We start from the raw sequence: 18617 nt of genomic DNA on the forward strand, positions 1-18617 counted from the left end.
TCTTTATACTTTGTCTCTGTGTCTCATTTCTTTTCTCAAGTCTCTCGTTCCACCTAACGAGAAACACCCACAGGTGTGGAGGGGCAGGCCACCCCTTCAGGGTTTCACCATGTTGACCAAGCTGGTCTCGAACTCCTGACCTCAGGTGATCTGCCCACCTTGGTTTCCCAAAGTGCTGGGATTACAGGCATGAGCCACTGCGCCCGGCCTGTATTTACTTATTTCTTTTTAAACTTAGGAATGCTTATTAACTTTTTCTTCTTCATTTTCTTTTGTGTTTGTCTTTTCCACTTTTAGTGAGGTATAATTGCCCAAAAAAAAAATTATATATGGTGAGATGTTTTGATCTATGTGTACACTGTGAAATAATTATCATAATCAAGCTAATTAGAAATCCGTCTCCCTTTGGAATTCACTTGCATTGAAGAAGTAATACACACTGGTGTGAATAATTCGAATAGAACAAAATGTAATATGGGAAAAGGAAATCTGTCTCCCACTTTGATCTCCACCTTCTTGAGAAGTAACCACTGGTTCCAGGGTTAACAGTTTCCTTCCATACATTTTCTTTCTCTTTTCTTTCTTTCTTTCTCTTTCTTTCTTTCTTTCTTTCTTTCTTTCTTTCTTTCTTTCTTTCTTTCTTTCTTTCTTTCTTTCTTTCTTCTCTCTCTCTCTCTTCTTTCTTTCTTTTCTTTCCTTCCTTCCTTCCTTCCTTCCTTCCTTCCTTCCTTCCTTCCTTCCTTCCTTGCTTCCTTCCTTCCTTCCTTCTTTCTTTCTTTCTTCTTTCTTTCCCTCTCTCTCTCTTTCTTTTTCTTTCTTTCTTTTTTTTTTTGAGATGGAGATTTGCTTTTGTCATCCAGGCTGGAGTGCAATAGCACGATCTTGGCTCACTGCAACCTCTGCCTCCCAGGTTCAAGTGATTCTCCTGCCTCAGCCTCCCAAGTGCCTGGGATTACAGGCATGTGCCACCACGCCCAGCTAATTTTTGTATTTTTAGTAGAGATGGGGTTTCACCATGTTGGTCAGGCCGGTGTCGAACTCCTGACCTCCAGTATCTGCCTGCCTTGGCCTCCCAAAGTGCTGGGATTACAGGCGTGACCCCCTGGGCCTGGCCCTTCCATACATTTTCTATGTGCATAAAATCTCTATCACCCTTCCCTGTTGTACATAACTTGGAGCAATGGTGTTCGCTGATGTGCAGTCTACTTCTTTTGAGCAGTTTAATCTGTGGGCGGTCTGCAGCTAGAAGGAGCAGGCCCCAAGCAGCAAGGGTGGTGTATCGCTGGTGCTGTGTCAGTTTCTTCTCCCTTCTCTCCCTCACCTGTGTGTTGGTCTGGGCGTGATGGCAGCTTGCCCTGCTGCCTGCACAGCCCTGCCCTGAACACCAGCTCAGGTGCCTCTCCATCTTGCCCTCTGGCTCTAAGGCAGCTGGTCCAGGAATATGTCTTTATGCTGTGGAATGCCAGGACCCCAACAGCACTCTGTTCATCTGTAAGACCCCAAACACAGTGTTCTTTTGGACATACTTTGAAGTTGAAGAGCTAACAAGTAAGTTAGAGCGGTCATTTATGGTTAGAAAAGCTATCTTTCCCCAAGAATTTCAAGGATTTTACCAACATATCTAGTGACTTGTTCACTCTTTGAGGACAGGTCTGTGTTTTATGCGTATCTCCTGGACGGTACTTTGAACCATAATGGATGATCAGCCCATGTCTGTTGCATGACTACAGTGATTTTTTTTTTTTTTTTTGAGATGGAGTCTCGCTGTGTTGTCCAGGCTGGAGTGTAGCAGCACGATCTCTGCTCACAGCAACTTCTGCCTCGCAGGTTCAAGCGATTCTCCAGCCTCAGCCTCCCGAGTAGCTGAGGGAGAAATCCCGAGTAATCCCACCCACAGATTAAACTGTGCTCAAAAGAAGTAGATTGCACATCAGCGAACACCATTGCTCCACGTTATGTACAACAGGGAAGGGTGATAGAGATTTTATTCACATAGAAAACATATGGAAGGGCCAGGCCCAGGGGTCACGCCTGTAATCCCAGCACTTTGGGATTACAGGCACATGCCACCATGCCCAGGTAATTTTTGTAATTTTTTTAGTAGAGACAGGGTTTCGCCATATTGCTCAAGCTGGGACGACAATGATTTTTACTTTGAAAACAAAATACCTCTTGAGGACACCTTTGGGGATAAGCCTCTCAGCAGCTGCGCAGGTCTCCTCTCTGCTCTCCCAACACTCACATAATTGCCGTCAACCCTAGAGAAGCGCTTCTGCCCAGATACACACCCTTGGTGCCCTGTCCCCTGGGCTGCCCTGGGGCTCTGCTTGCACTCCCAAGCAGGGCCTGCTCAAAGAACGAACTGCAAAATGTGGGGCTTAACACAACAGAAATATGGTCTCTGAGAGTCCTGGAGGCCAGAAGTACAAAATCAAGGCATCAGCAGAAGCCGGTTCTCCCTGAAGCTCCGGGGGAGGCTCAGTCCTGGCCTGCTCCAAGAGTCTGGTGGTTGGTTCGCAGCAACCCTTGGTTATTTGGCTTGAAGATAAATGACTCCAATTCTGTCTCTGTTGCAATGTGGCTGTCTTTTCTCTGTGCATCTCTTTGTGTGCAAATTTCCCTCTTATAAGGACAGCAGCCACATTGGACTAAGGGCGCACCCTAATGATCTCATTTTATTTATTTATTTATTTTGAGACAGAGTCTCACTCTGTCACCCAGGCTGGAGTGCAGTGGCATGATCTCCGCTCACTGCAACCTCCATCCCCCGGGTTCAAGCAATTCTCCTGCCTCAGCCTCCCGAGTAGCTAGGATTACAGGCATGCACCACCAAACCTGGCTAATATTTGTATTTTTAGTAGAGACAGGGTTTTACCATGTTGGTCAGACTGGTCTCAAACTCCTGACCTCAGGTAATTTGCTCACCTCGGCCTCCCAAAGTACTGGGATTACAGGTGTGAGCCACTGTGCCCGGCCAATGATCTCGTTTTAACTCCCTATTTCCAAATAAGGTCACATTCACAGGTACAGGGATTAGGACTTCAACATATCTTTTTGGGGGATGCAAGTCAACTTGTAACACCCCAAAGGCTCTTTAAGGTCTAGAGAGCTCTACCTCCCCTGAGGGGGCTGACCAGGTATCCCTGGGGCCGAGGGATGAAAGGCCACCGGGCCTCAGTTCCCTAGAACAGGGCTGGGCACAGTTGTCACCTGGACCAAGCCCATGGGCCTGTCCTCTCTTAGTTGTTCTTTCACAGTGATGGCCCCGCTGGCCCTCCCCTTTCTGGCTCACTCCTCTCTGGCCCTCCCAGGCAGCCCTCAGGAACCTCTCTAGGCCCAAGACTTGGGGTTGGCCTGGCCAGGGCAGAGGAGCAAGCACACCAGAGCGGGTCATCTTTCCAGAACACACTTCAAGCACAATGGCTTTTTAATATCTAAAACCTCAAGTCTGAGTTCCTCTGCTGACCTCAAGGCACCTGCTCTTTCCACTTGCCCCACTGCTCCTCCCTGTGCCAGCCCCTTCTGGTCTCATCAGGGCCTTTCCCTCTGGGTTCGAAGAGATTAGGGTCCATCTTGCCTTATTTGTTAAATGCTCTTCTCTCCTTCTTTCTGGCTTTGCAAACCGTACCTATCTTACAAAGCCCAGTTCTAGACCCCTCCTTGTAAAGCAGACTTTCTTTTCGAGAGGAGCTTTGCAAGTTCACAGCAAAATCGAGCAGCAAGTACCTTCCTCAGGTGCTTAAACACTGATCATCCTGTCCAACGTGCCTCCTTACCGAACATATGATCTTCATTTGTTTAAACTGGGACATTAAAAAAACATAAAAGGCTGGGCGTGGTGGCTCACGCCTGTATTCCCAGCACTTTGGGAGGCTGAGGCAGGCAGATCACCTGAGGTCAGAAGTTCGAGACTAGCCTGGCTAACATGGTGAAACCCTGTCTCCACTAAAAATACAAAAATTAGCTGGATGTGGTGACAGGCACCCGTAATCCCAGCTACTCGGGAGGCTGAGGCAGGAGAATCGCTTGAACCTGGGAGGCAGAGGTTGCAGGGAGCCGAGATCGCACCATTGCACTCCAGCCTGGGCGACAAGAATGAAACTCCGTCTAGAAAAAACCTCAGAAAACATAAAAGAATTAACTGAGAAGAATGAAATCCACACAATGAGATAAGTTGCATGGCAAGTTTTACTGAATACATGTTTTACTTAGACATACCAGATATTACAAATAATATCTTAAATGACTGTGTGTTTCAGGTGTAAATTCTAGAGTCTCATCACTGGGAGCACACAGCAGACAATGGTCATGAAAACATCCCTATCCAGGTCCTCTGGGGATCGTCCTCTCCCTTTAGAGCCTGGTGGCTTGTCACTCTGTGGTCCTCTCCTGGGCGCCACACCAGTGCACAAATGCCGCACAGATTCCTGCGGGTGCACATGGAACTTGGGCTCACGATCAAAGAGAATTCTCAGCCTGTCTGCCAGTGTTCAAAGTTCAGACTTCAGACTACCAAGTTTTCATCAACTGTTATTTCCATAACTCCCGCTATTTCTCTTTTTTTCTTGCAAGAAGAGATTTCACAATCTACACAAATTTAGAGGTGTGACTCTTCAATTCTGCAAAATTCTTAACTACTGCCAGTTCTGGAAATCCTTGTGGCCTCAGCAGAATTCTGGAGCTTTCTTACTTCATGCCCACGTACCTACATGTGGACTACAAGGACTTCTGTTATCTCAGGCTGATTTACCTTTTCCCTAGATCATCAATAGCACAGTTTAAAACACTGTCTCAGCCTGGCATGGTGGCTCATGCCTGTAATCCCAGCACTTCGAGAGGCCAAGGTGGGTGGATCGCTTGAGCCCAGGAGTTTAAGACCAGCCTGGGCAACATGGCAAAACACCAAAATATAAAAATTAGCCAGTCTCATAACCTGGTCTCAAAATAAATAAATAGATAAAAATTTTAAAAAGTATTTTAAAAAATCACTATCTCTACCAGTTCCCACCAGTTCCCAACAAAATCAATTTCACCTACTTCATCTTCCTGTTTATTAATGCTCAACCTATTTGATTTGCTTAGAACTGTACCATTTTCCATGCAAGTTTTCATTTATGTCAAAGATTTAAAGTGATACAGGCAACAATAATTTTAGAGAAATCTCATTGCTTTACTACTACTAACAGTATTTAAAATTTTTAGGCTCAAGTTTAAAAATCCTTACTATTGATGGATTACTTTTTAAGTTAGCAGTTCCTTTAGAGATACTGTGAGTTGAGGCACCGATTTCATGGAACTTTATGTGCTGAGTGGTTATACGGGCTCATGTAGGACTGAAGCCATAGCTTCCTGTAGAGACCCCGTCTGCAAGTACAATGCCAGCTCCGAAATGGCATTTGCATGAACAGTTTCCATACAGGATTCCCTTTAGTGAGCTCTTATTTTGTTAAAGTTGCCTTATGTTCTCTTAATAACATTAGTTATCATTAATATAACGGAGAAGCTGCTTTCAGAGCATCTTGGTAAAGGGTATTTTCTTTTATCCTAACATAAACCACTTTGGCAAAAAAGCATGGGAACAGATCAGTTTCATGCTGGATATTCAGAGAATGTGAAACATCCAGGCATGCAAGAATGCAACAATCCGGCTGGGCGCGGTGGCTCATGCCTGTAATCCCAGCACTTTGGGAGGCCGAGGTAGGCAGATCATGAGGTCAGGAGATCGAGACCATCCTGGCTAACACGGTGAAACCCCGTCTCTACTAAAAATACAAAAAAATAGCCGGGCGTGGTGGCGGGCACCTGTAGTCCCAGCTACTTGGGAGACTGAGGCAGGAAAATGGCATGAACCTGGGAGGTGGAGCTTGCAGTAAGTCAAGATCGCACCACTGCACGCCATCCTGGGTGACAGAGCAAGACTCCGTCTCAAAAAAAAAAGAATGTGACAATCCCTCCAAGTCTTCATTTTCATGGAAGTTTCAGAGCATCTCATGGGTTTCCTTAAACTTGCGGGTGCTAAGACCCTTCAGAGCTTACATTTAGGTATGAACTTGTCACTCTTCTCCCAGGCTTGTAAGAGAGAGTTAGCAGAGCTAGGTAATTGGAAGACAAGGTGCTGACAACTGGATCTGAGGACAAGCCCATTCTGGTGCCTGGCCTGATTCTAACTGATCTCTGGGCATCTGTGGGGCCCGGAGAAAGAAAATGCCACAGGGCACTGGATTTGGTGGGAGCTGACACAGGAGCAATAAATTCCATTCCCCTGTTCATGTTTTGGTGTGGGATTGGCTTCTGGAAAAAACACACAAACAAACAAACAAACAAAGTGGGTTAAAAGGTGGAAAGATGGTGATCAATAAGCTACTAATTTGTTCTTGTTATGCCCAGACTGTTTGTTCCCCAAAGAAGACCACCAGAGTCCAGAGTCAAAGCCAAGCGGCAAGGATCTTTACTACAAGTTCGAACTTGGTCCCTCCTTTACACAGTATACAAGAGGGCCCTGAACAATGCGAGCGTTTGCTTTTTATAGCCGGAAAGTTGTAGGGGAACAAAGAAATTCTTTTGGCTCCTGCGCTTTCAGTAACCTTGAATGGCTGTCCCCTTATCGGAGACTTTCCAGGTGGTGTTTATACTGGGCTCAGGGAGTTTGAGAGATATATGGTGGTGGGATGGGAGGATGGGATGTGTTTGTGCTAGGCTCAGGGAGTTTTGAGCCCGGGGCTGAGGAATGTGCCCAGCTCCTTTCATTCCCCCCTTCTCTTCAGGTATCTTTAGAGCCAATCTTGGGTCTTATAAGTCTGATTCTGTTTCAGCGTTTATAGGTTGGTATTGGGCTCTGAGGACCATGAGTTGTACAGTGTCAAATCTTTCCTTAACAAATTGTAAAATTCTGTTAACAACACAAGGTCCTACGGTAAGCAGAAATAGTAGACTTAGCAGGGGTCCAAGGAAGGGGGCTAACAGAGAAAACATAGAGGAATTCCACCATTGGTCTGCAGCTGAAGCAAACTGCTGTGTTTTTACTTCAGTGCTTAACTTGCGTAACTGTTGGACCCGGTCCTCTACAAGTCCTGATTCATTTATGTAGAAACAACAGTCTTCTTTTAGAAATATACATGTACTACCTTTTTCTGCAGTGAGTAGGTCTAGGGCTCTCCGGTTCTGCAAGGTTACCTGAGCTAGGGACGTGAGCTGCTGCTGAAGGGAGGCAAGGGACTCAGCCGACTCCTCCATAGCAACGGCAAATTGTTGGTATAACTTGTCACTTTCTATGAGGGTGTGACCTAGGGCTCCCCCCGCCAGTCCGGCCGCAATGAAGGATGCGGTGAGGGAGATTCCTGCAATGAGGGGGAGAAATATGGCTCGTGCAGGTCTTGGTCTAGGGTCTGGGTGAATAACAGCACTAGTCCAGTTACCGGTATACCTTAGGAACTCGCCAGCAGTTAGTAGAGTCAACCGGAGAACTAATGTGACAGGGAGACACAGTAGGTTATTAACAGAGGGACTAGGTAGGTTCTTAGATAAGGTTCCATTACACCAGAAGAATATGCCTGATGGAGCCCTTAAGGTGATATTAGGGGGCGTTGCAGTGATGCTGCAGAGGCTGGAATTGGTTTCTGAGAAACAGTAGGGAAACTTTTCCTGACTGGGGTTTAGGTATAGGGGCACGTTCAGGATAGGAGCATACGAGAGGTTTCGGAGGTTGTTAGCTTGGGCAAAGGTAGAGGATCCCCATGGCGGAGGGACAGCGGTTAGCGGTGGACGCCCTAGAGTGGCGCACAGAAAGCAGCCAGACAGGCTATTTGAAAACCAGTAAAATTTAGTAGAATTGGGCTGTTGCACCTGAGGAAGGGCAATCAGCACTGGCCAATAATTTTCCGGGCTTATGAGGTTGCCCAGGGTGGGTTCGGTTTTCATAAAGCCAGAATTTCTAGACAAAGGGATTATGAGCTGGTTTTGTGATTTCTCCAGCGGCCACTAGGGCGACTAACGTTAGGGTTAGACTACCTAACTGCATGTTTGCAGTGAGCTATGCTGCCGGCGCAGGGTGGGTTTTAAGGGGTTGTTCCTAGCTCTGTCTACAGTCCACTTGTCCGGTGCTTTAGCCGCTGCCGTGATTGGTCCCAGAAGATCGGAGGTTGGGTCCACTGGCTTGACGTGGGTGTAGTGGATCCACGATGCGATGCCTTCTATCTTTAGGGCGGTGGGTGTGGTTAGGAGTACCTGGAGTGGTCCTTTCTACCTGGGTTTTAGGGTCTCTTGTCGGTGTCGCTTGACCAGGACCCAGTCTCCCGGCTGGTACGGATGGGGTGTCGGCGGGGGACCGGTCTTATATAGTTCCTTCAGCTTGGGCCAGATTTCTTGATGAATTTTCTGCAAGGCTTGTAGGGAAAATAAGAGTTCAGAGACATTTTCTGTTTCGGACTTGAGCAGATCATCTTTTAGGCCGGGAACTAAGGGTGGGGGTTTGCCATACATAATTTTATAAGGAGTAAGGCCCAGTCTGTAAGGGGTATTACGGGCCCGGAACAGAGCGTAGGGGAGAAGGACCACCCAATTAGCGCCAGTCTCCATAGTCAATTTAGTTAAGGTCTCTTTTAAGGTCCGATTCATTCTCTCTACCTGTCCTGAACTCTGGGGCCTGTAAGCGCAATGTAGTTTCCAATTTGCCCCAAGGATGGAAGCCAAATCCTGACTTACCTTAGCGACGAAGGCCAGCCTATTATCTGACCTTATCTGGACGGGGAAGCCATACCTGGGGAGGATATCTTCCAGGATTTTCTTTGCTACAACTTGAGCAGTTTCTTTCTTGGTGGGGAATGCTTCAGTCCACCCTGAAAAAGTATCTACAAAGACAAGTAAGTACCGATACCTGTATTTTCCTGGCTTTATCTCAGTAAAATCTACTTCCCAGTAGATACCGGGCCTAGTTCCCCTGAGCCTTGTTCCCGTTGCAGCCTGGGATTGGGGATAGGCGTTGTTAAGCTGGCAGACTTTGCAACTTGTCATGATGTTGCTGGCCATCTCGGCTGTATGTCTGAATTTGAGCTTAGAGCGTTTGATCAGGTCTATCATCCGCCGAGCACCCAGGTGGGTGGTTCGGTGGATGTGTTCTAACACTTGTTGTTCTAATTTTTCTGGTAGGATGGTTTGGTTATTAGTATCAGTCCACCACCTATTCTGGATCTGTTTCAGGGGAAGCTTGTCAATCCACTGGAGATCTTGTTCTGAATAATCAGGGAAATATGGCAAGTCCCGGGGGCCCGGGTCAGGGAGCTGGAGTGCAAGGAGTTGGCTGGGAGCCTTCGCTACCTTTCTTGCAGTTTGGTCCGCCAGAAAGTTGCCTTGAGCAGTTGGAGTAGTTAGTTTTTGATGCCCTGGGCAATGCACAATGGCTAACTTTTCTGGCCTCCATAGGGCTGTTAGCAGGGCTAGGATTTCTTGCTTGTTTTTTATCTCTTTTCCTTTAGCCGTCAGTAACCCCCGCTCCCTGTAAATGGCCCCATGTATATGCGCTGTTGCAAAAGCATATCGGCTGTCTGTATATACCGTCAGCTTTTTCCCCGCCCCTAAGGTAAGAGCTTGGGTGAGCGCTATCAATTCGGCCTTCTGGGCCGATGTCCCTGGGGGCAGGGGTTTCGCCCAGATTACCTCAGTTCTGAAGTCACTGCCGCTCCAGCGTACCTCTGGCCCTGATGCATGAAGCTGCTCCTATCAGTGAACCAGACGAGGTCGGCGTCAGGAAGTGGGCGATCCTGCAGGTCTTCTCGAACTCCGTGCACCTGAGCTAGTATCTCGGTGCAGTCGTGGAGTGGGGCGTCCAGGTCCGGGTTGGGCAGCAGCGAGGCAGGGTTTAAGGTCATTGGGGGCAGGAAAGTTATCCCAGGTCTTCATGGAGGGCTTCATTGAACAGGGTAGGAGAGTTTTTGAATCCTTGTGGCAGTCTGGTCTATGTCAGTTGGCCACTTATGCCCTTATCAGGGTTATTTTACTCGAAGGCGAAGAGCTTTTGGCTCTGAGGGGCTAAAGGCAAACTGAAGAAAGCATCTTTTAAATCTAAAACAGTGTACCATTGATGTTTAGGGTTTAGGGTACTCAGGAGGGTATATGGGTTAGGCACAGTTGGATGTATGTCCACAACCTTCTTATTGATTTTTCTTAAGTCTTGTACAGGTCTGTATTCTTCACTATTAGATTTTCGTACCGGCAACAATGGAGTATTCCAGGGTGAGTGACATGAGCGGAGGACCCTTTGGTCAAGGAGCCGGCGGATATGCGGGGCAATTCCTTTCTTGGCCTCTAGGGGCATCAGGTATTGGCGTACCCGCACGGGGTCTGCCCCAGGTTTAAGTTTAACAAATAAAGCAGGACGGTGTTTTGCTAGTCTTAAGCCCCCCGTTTCCGCCCAAGCTTCTGGATATTGCTGGAGCCAGGTTGCTATGTCCTGGTCAGGGGCCGTTTGCTCCTGGTGGAGCCGGTACTTATCTTCTAGGGTTATAGTTAGGACGGACACGGGTTGATTGTGGGAGTTGGTCACGATGGGCCCCTTAGGGAGGAAATGGATCTGTGCTCCCGTATTGACCAAGAACTGGACCGGGGACCCCTCCACTTGCAAAGTTACCTTAGGTTCGGGGAGGGGATCCGAACCCCGTCTTCCCTAGTCTTCATTTTGAGTGACTAGTACGGGTGTAGACCTAGGGGGTCCCTGTCCTCGTTGTTTCTTTTTGGGGCAGTCTCTTACCTAGTGGCCAGCCTCCTTGCAATAGGCACATTGGTCTTTTTTTTTTCAGATTATCATGCCTTGGGGGGCCGCCTGGGTTGGGTGTACTCTGGCTGTAGATGCTCTTTCTGTACTACTGCTGCCAGGACCTTGGTCATTTTTTCAGTGGCCTTAAATTGCCTTTCTTCTGGAGTATCTCTGTTATTGTAAACCCGCTGGGCTATCTGAAGGAGGTCCTGAATCCGCTTTCCTTCCAAGTCTTCTAATTTTTGGAGTTTTCTTTTAATATCTGGGGCTGCCTGATTTATGAATGACATTACAACAGCTGTCTGACTTTCTGGAGCCTCTGGATCTATGGGGGTGTACTGTCTAAAAGCTTCCATTAATCTTTCTAAGTAGGTGGCTGGGCTCTCTGTCTTTTCTTGCCGAATAGAATATATTTTAGCCAAATTAGTGGGCTTGCGAGCAGCTGCCCGGAGACCTGCCATTAGAGTCTGGCGATAAAGGTATAGCCGTCCCCTACCTTCTGCCGTGTTGTAGTCCTACGCCGGCCTGGTCAGAGGAAAGGTCGCGTTTATGAGGTCAGGGTTAGCAGTCGGTTGACCGTCGTCCCCCGGGACCAGCTTTCTAGCTTCTACTTGTATTCTCTCTCGCTCCTCCGTGGTAAACAAGATTCGGAGGAGCTGCTGACAATCGTCCCAAGTGGGCTGGTGGGTGAACATGACACTACCCAGTAAAGCCAGTAGATCTTTGGGGTTGTCTGAAAACCGAGCACTCTGAGTTTTCCAGTTATACAGATTACTGGTGGAGAATGGCCAGTACTGGAGCCTGGGGATTCCTGTGTCATCTGGGGGTCCTATTTCCTGGAGGGGTAAAGCCACCGTGGAGTCAGGCGGCTGGCAGGGGGCTAGTCCGCGAAGTACGCCTTTGCGTCCGCCCCGCCGGCCCCTCAAAGTTACTTTCCCTTTCAGCAGGCCCGTGAGTGCCGGCTGCCTCCCCTCTGCCTGCTCTCTCCTGCTCTTTCATTCGCGCGCGCTCTCTTTCTCTCTGTCATCCCGTGTCCTTTCTCCTTCACACTTAGTCTTTTTTTCTTTCTGTCTCTCTCTCTGACTCTCCACGTCTGCCATTTCCTCCCCTTTCTCTTTCCGATTTCCCTTCTCACTTTCTCCCTCTCCCGTCTCTTATGGTCTTTCTCGCACTCATTCTCTCCCTCTCCCCAGTCTCACTTTCTGTGTCTCTTTTTGTAAAGGAATGTGGGTTAGAATCCCTGTAAAGGAAATCTGCGCTGGAAGCCGGGAGCCTGGGGACCGGGGCCGCAGGCGCGGCGCCGGAAGCCGGGAGCCCGGGGACCGGGGCCGGGAACGCGGCGCCGGAAGCCGGGAGCCCGGGGACTGGGCCGGGAGCGCGGCGCCGGAAGCTGGGAGCCCGGGGACCGGGGCAATTCAGACAGCGAGTGCGCACCCGGGGACCGGGGCAATTCAGACAGCGAGCGCGCACCCGGGGACCGGGGCAATTCAGACCGCGAGCGCGCACCCGGGGACCGGGGCAATTCAGACCGCGAGCGCGCACCCGGGGACCGGGGCAATTCAGACCGCGAGCGCGCACCCGGGGACCGGGGCAATTCAGACCGCGAGCGCGCACCCGGGGACCGGGGCAATTCAGACCGCGAGCGCGCACCCGGGGACCGGGGCAATTCAGACCGCGAGCGCGCACCCGGGGACCGGGGTCAGATTCAGCTGTTGCCTGGATCGCGAACGCGCTCTGGCAACTCAGATCGCAATTTAAATCAGAAGAGAGCCAGGGGACGTCTCCCACCGGTCTCCACTGGCTGTCCTATAGCGCGTCCGCTAGGACTGTGCCAGCTTCAGTTTCAGACCTCGCGAGTCACAGATTCAGATTCAGAACAGACACTCAGACACAGACAGACAAACGGAGACGAGCCAGCTCACCTATCAGTAGATCGATCTTAGCAGATCCGTTGACCAGGGGTCTGGTGGGCTTGGGGAATCCCGGACGGGCCCCCAGATGTTATGCCCAGACTGTTGGTTCCCCAAAGAAGACCACCAGAGTCCAGAGTCAAAGCCAAGCGGCAAGGATCTTTACTACAAGTTCGAACTTGGTCCCTCCTTTACACAGTATACAAGAGGGCCCTGAACAATGCGAGCGTTTGCTTTTTATAGCCGGAAAGTTGTAGGGGAACAAAGAAATTCTTTTGGCTCCTGCGCTTTCAGTAACCTTGAATGGCTGTCCCCTTATCGGAGACTTTCCAGGTGGTGTTTATACTGGGCTCAGGGAGTTTGAGAGATATATGGTGGTGGGATGGGAGGATGGGATGTGTTTGTGCTAGGCTCAGGGAGTTTTGAGCCCGGGGCTGAGGAATGTGCCCAGCTCCTTTCATTCTCACATTTATTCTGAGGCTACTAAGTAGCTGTCAGACACATGAAATAGCCTAAAGATTATAGACAAAGGTATTTTGGAAATTTTGGCAACATTTGCTTTTAGAATTAGTTGGTTCCAAAATTTTAAAACACATCATTTTAATTTTTATTAGCTTTATTGAGCTATCATTCACATGTAATACACTAATTCAAGGTTTACAGTGGTTTTCAGTATATTCAAGGAAATGTGCACCCATCACCACCGTCAGTTTTAGAACTTTGTCATCATCCCCTAGAGAAATCCTGTACCCACTAGCGGTCACTCCCCATTTCTCCCTAAGTTTCCCCAGGCAACCACTAGTCTACGTTCTACCTCTATGGATTTGCCAATCTGGACATTTCATATAAATAGAATCATACATGTAGTATTTTGTGACTGAATTCTTTCACTCAGCATGATGTTTTCAAGGTCCGACTATGTTGTAGCATGAATCAGAACCTCATTCCTTTTAATTGCCCAGTAATAGTTCATCATATGGGTAGACCACGAATTATTTATCTATTCATCATTTGGTGGACATTTGGGTTGTTTCCATTTTTTGAGTAATATGAATAATGCTGCTATGAATATATTTGTGTACAGAGCTTTCGTGTGGACACCTATTTTCACTTTCTTGAGTATATACCTAGAAGTAGAATTGCTGGGTCATTATGTTAAGTGAAATCCATCAGGTGCAGAAAGATAAGTATCACATGTTCCCCTTATACATGGTAGCTAAAAAGAAAATTTGAGCCCCTGGAAATAGAGAGTAGAACACTGAGTCTTAGGGCCTGGGAAGAGTGGTGAGGAGGAGACTATGGGGAGAGGTTGGTTAATGGATACGAAATGACAGCTAGATAGGAGAAATGAATTCTGGTGTTCTGCAGCACCGTAGGGTGAAGACGGTTAACTGTAATTTATTGTATATTCTCAACAAACTAGAAGAGAGGGTTTTGAATGTTTATGGCACAAAGAAATGATAAATATTTTAGGCGATAATATGCTGATTACCATGATTTGATCATTATACATTGTATACATGTACGGAAATACCATTCTGTATCACATAAATATTATGTGCCAACTAAAAGTAAAAGGGAAAATATCTAGTAACTGTTTAATATTTTGAGGAAGTGTCAAAGTGACTGGCACCATCCTGTATTTCCACTGGCAATGGATGAGTGTGTCAATTTCTCCACATCCTCGCCAGCCAGCACTTGTTATTATTTGCCTTTTTAGTTATAGCCATCCTAGTGGGGATGAAGTGGTTTTAATTCTGGCTTTGATTTGCGTATGTCAAATGGCTAATGCTGTTGTGTATCTCTTCATGTACACACTAGCTATTTGTAATCTTTTCTGGAGACATATCTATTCATATTCTTTGCCCATTAAAAACATTGTGTTATTTATTGAGTTGTAAGAATTCTATATTTTGGATGTAAGTCCCTTATCAGATATGATTTGCAAATATTTTCTCCCATTCTGCAGGTTGCTTTACACTTTCTCGATGATATATTTTATAGCATAAAAGATTTTAATTTTGATGAAGTCCAATTTTTCTATTTTTTCTTTTGTCTTTTGTATAGTTCCAACATTTTGAAAGAAATATCTAGCTCTTCAAGGTAGAGATGAAAGAGTTTCAACTTATAGATCTGATGGGAAGTTCATTATTAATGCCACACTTAGAAGATGAGGAAATAAGATACTTAGAAGCAAGAAATAAGAGAACAGCAATGGAAATTAAAAAAAAAAAAATTACTGGCTAACTTCAGTTGACTACAAAGATCTCTGTCAGTCATGGTCCAGGCCGGAAGCAGGTGGAATATTCAGACGGGCTGACTGGGGAGAACTTAATCAAGGGCCTTTTCTATAGAGGCATTGATAGTGCAAGGAAACCAGGCATTACGATGAAGTCCCTAGGGCTGGCAATGCTTCAAGGTTGCTATCCCAGTGTGGTGAACAGGGAGGGAGCAGGTACTGAAAGCTAGTGAAGTGGGAGAGTTCCCTGTTTCCCCCTGCAGCACATGGAACAAGGGTGTGGCTCACCTGCTTGGTTGCCCTACAGCTCAAACCCCTAGGGGAGCATGTAGACTGGCAGGTGCAGAGGATGGGATGAATGCTTTGGGCTCTCGGCCCCATAGCAGTGTCTAGGTGTGGGTGTCTGCAACTCCCAGGCGGGCACGTGTAACCCAAACTCTTTCGGATTTGCCATCTGCAGATGGCTTGTGTGCCAATCAGCTCAATGGACCCTCTGCCTTATTGCAAGAGCAGAGGGCCAGTGTGACAGCCTCTGTATCCTGAGCTCTGGCTCAGTGTCTCAGAAGAATCGGATCACACATGGGCTCCAATGATGAGTGCAAGTTTTTATTGAGTAGTGGAGGCGATGCTCAGCGAGATGGATGGGGAGCCAGAAGGTGGAGGGGTGAGGGAAATAATCTTTCCCTGGAGTCGGGCTGCCCAGCAGCTGGACCCTTCTCTAACCACGCCGGCCGACCTTCCCTCGGCATCCAGACGTCCCCCTTTTTTTCCTCTGCTGCATCGTTCTGCTGTCACTGGTCTGCTGGTCTCGACATTCAGCTGCTTGTGTGCATACCCACTAAGGTCTCGGGTTTATATGGGTACAGGATGGGGGGCTTGGTTGGCCCGAGTGGTCTTGGAAAATGCAACATTCGGGCATGAAAACAGGAGTGCCTTTTCTCACTTAGGTGTGTGGCACAGGCTTGAGGGTGGAGCCCTCACCAGGGACCTGGCCCTTCTCTACCCAGCACTTCCCTGCCCAACTCCCATGTTACTAGTTATAGGGAAGGGCTGTTTGGAGAAAGCCATGGATTTTGCTAGAGGAATATGGCTACTGCCCACCTATAGTCTGGCAAGGAGGACGCTGGAGGAATCATACCTCCAACTCTCTTTCTTCTCACTCTGTCATCTCCTGCCCATGCCATCTTAGCCGAACCCAACTCACACCAGGAAAAAGGTGGCCTAGTTGATACAGTCCACAAGGCCAGCCTCTGGGGCCACAGAACAAGGTGGAGAAGAATGAGGGGTGGATTGTGGAGCAGAAGGAGAACATCCAGTGAAGCCACTAGGTGGTGAGTCAGACACCTTGTCCTTTTGGTGGGGGAGCAATTTACACTGAAGATAATTCCCTCATCGTGTTTTTTAACTAGCCCCGCCCCATTGCTGTCCCTTTACCCAGAAATACTTGTCCCTCATACTACGTAAAATGTGATCTCTCACAAGGCTCGGCTCAGAAGCCACCTTCTTCTTGCTGCCATTCCTCAAAATTTGCTCAGAAGCGATCTCCCTCCTCGGAAGTTGTATTAGTCAGGGTTCCCCAGAGCAACAGAACTAATAGGATATATATATAATGTTACATGAAGGGGAGTTTATTAAGTAATAACTCACATGCTCACAAGGCTCCACAATAGGCTGTCTGGAAGCTGAGGAGCAAGGAGAGCCAGTCTGAGTCCCAAAACTGAAGAACTCGGAGTCTGATGTTCAAGGGCAGGAAGCATCGAGCACGGGAGAAAGATGTAGGCTGGGAGGCTAGGCCAGTCTAGTCTTTTCACGTTTTTCTGCCTGCTCTATATTCGAGCTGTGCTGGCAGCTGATTAGATTGTGCCCACTCAGATTAAGGATGGGTCTGCCTTCCCCAGGCCACGGACTCAAAAGTTACTCTCCTTTGGCAACACCCTCACAGACACACCCAGGATCAATACTTTGCATCCTTCAATCCGATCACGTTGACAGACTTAACCATCACAGAAGTCTTCCTTGTGGATCAAACTTCCCACAAAGTGATTCTACCTTTTATTGTTATTTACAGATACCCCATATGACTCTCACTGTGCAATAAAGTCCAGACGGAACCATTTTTATTTATCTTTGTACCTCTTGAAGAACCTGCACAGTTTCCTGATGTTACACAGTGCCTCAGCTCAGATTGATGAAAGAATGGATTTGGGATCAGGCATTATTGAGTCTTCTTGGAATCTGCTAGTTGGAAGGGTCCTCAGATGTACTTCGAGTTTTAACTTAGCTATCTCAAGTTCCTACTCAGCAAAGCCTCTCCCTCCAGGTGGGGGACACTGTTGGTAGCCCACTCAGCATTTCTCCTTCTTCCTCGAACACAGCCCTGACTTTTTTCCAGCCTCCACCCTCCACTAAGTGGCCAAGTGTCAGAGGGAAAGCTTATCCTAGGCTGAAATAATTTCAGGATAATATGTTCCCTTTTGTCAAAAATTGGTTTAGAAATGGAAATGTGACCAAGTTGTGGCTGCAGAGCCTTGAGGAGAGATTTGCTTGTGATTTCCAAGGAAGTCCTTCCTCCCTCCTTAGAGAAAGTGCAGTTGTTATTGGCAGCCACTTGACACCTAGGAGGAGAGCCAATTTCCAGATGAAGATGTCAAATATAGATTGTGGGCTGGGATTTGAAAATCTAGGATGTTGCTAACATCGTTGAGGGCAACCTAAAGTCTGCTTTATCTCTGAAATTCTCTTTTTATGAAAAAGTATATTTCCTTTTTGGAAAGACCTTTGAGTTGGGGTTTCTGTTACTCCGTATCTGAAAGGAGGCCCATACACCCTGCCATTGTTTTCCTCTTCAACTCTGCTGATGTAGAAGCCAATATATAATTGAAGAGTTCTATGAATGTTTAGACTAGCTCTGTGCCCAGGAATGTAAGAATGGTTTGTAACAGAGACCCCGTCAAGCCTGAGACATTATATCTCATTTTACTAGCAGCTAGTACTCTGGGGAATGGGAGTTAGTACTGTATTTATTCCAGAATCTTGTTGATGTGCTGCCTCTTGTCCCTCACATTGGGCCTGATTTTTTTTCTCAGAATAGTGTCTGTAAAATGTGAAAGGTATTTTCTATTCCACACACATGAAAACCCCTTTGCTTCCTCAAGATAAGAATGGGCCTTTAGCTCTGATCCCAGGGTTGATCAGCAACAATATTTGCCAAAACAAAGCCATGTTCCCCAAAGAGGCCTTTCCACCCAGCACTCTTAGCAGGACCTGACGCTTCACACTAGGGAGGCAATAGGGCTGTTTATACAGCAAATGGACAAGCCACATTCACAGTGAGATTTGTTTGGCCTTTCCTTGCAATTTGTTTATTTCCTGAGATGGAGTCTTGCCCTGTCACCCAGGCTGGAGCGTGGAGGTGCGATCGTGGCTCACTGCAACGTCCACCTCCCAGGTGTTCAAGCGATTCTCCTTCCTCAGCCTCCCCGAGTAGCTAGGACTACAGGGACGCACCACCACGCCTGGCTAATTATTGTATTTTTAGTAGAGACGGGATTTCTCCATGTTGGCCAGGCTGGTCTCGAACTCCTGACCTCAGGTATCTGCCTGCCTTGGCCTCCGAAAATGCTGGAATTACAGGCATGAGCCACTGAGCCACTGCAATTTAGATGGGAAGTCAAGCCAGCTCTTAAGTAAAGTCCATGCTGAGTGATTACTGGAGTCACTT

At 47.6% G+C, this 18617-nt stretch overlaps 1 protein-coding gene across 1 annotated transcript in view; it reads right to left on the reverse strand.

The window, feature by feature from the left end:
* Positions 1-4630: 4630 nt before the first annotated feature.
* Positions 4631-18617, reverse strand: part of C4H7orf33 (chromosome 4 C7orf33 homolog) — a 30867-nt gene continuing 16880 nt past the window's right edge. The window contains exons 2-3 of the mRNA XM_011729652.3: positions 6037-6291; positions 4631-4705 (exon numbers count right to left, since the gene is read on the reverse strand). Of these exons, the coding sequence (XP_011727954.2) occupies positions 4631-4705; positions 6037-6291 (330 nt within the window). The remainder of the gene's footprint in view (positions 4706-6036; positions 6292-18617) is intronic.

The sequence above is a fragment of the Macaca nemestrina genome, chromosome 4 (genome assembly GCF_043159975.1).
Source record: "Macaca nemestrina isolate mMacNem1 chromosome 4, mMacNem.hap1, whole genome shotgun sequence".
NCBI classification, from domain to species: domain Eukaryota; kingdom Metazoa; phylum Chordata; class Mammalia; order Primates; family Cercopithecidae; genus Macaca; species Macaca nemestrina.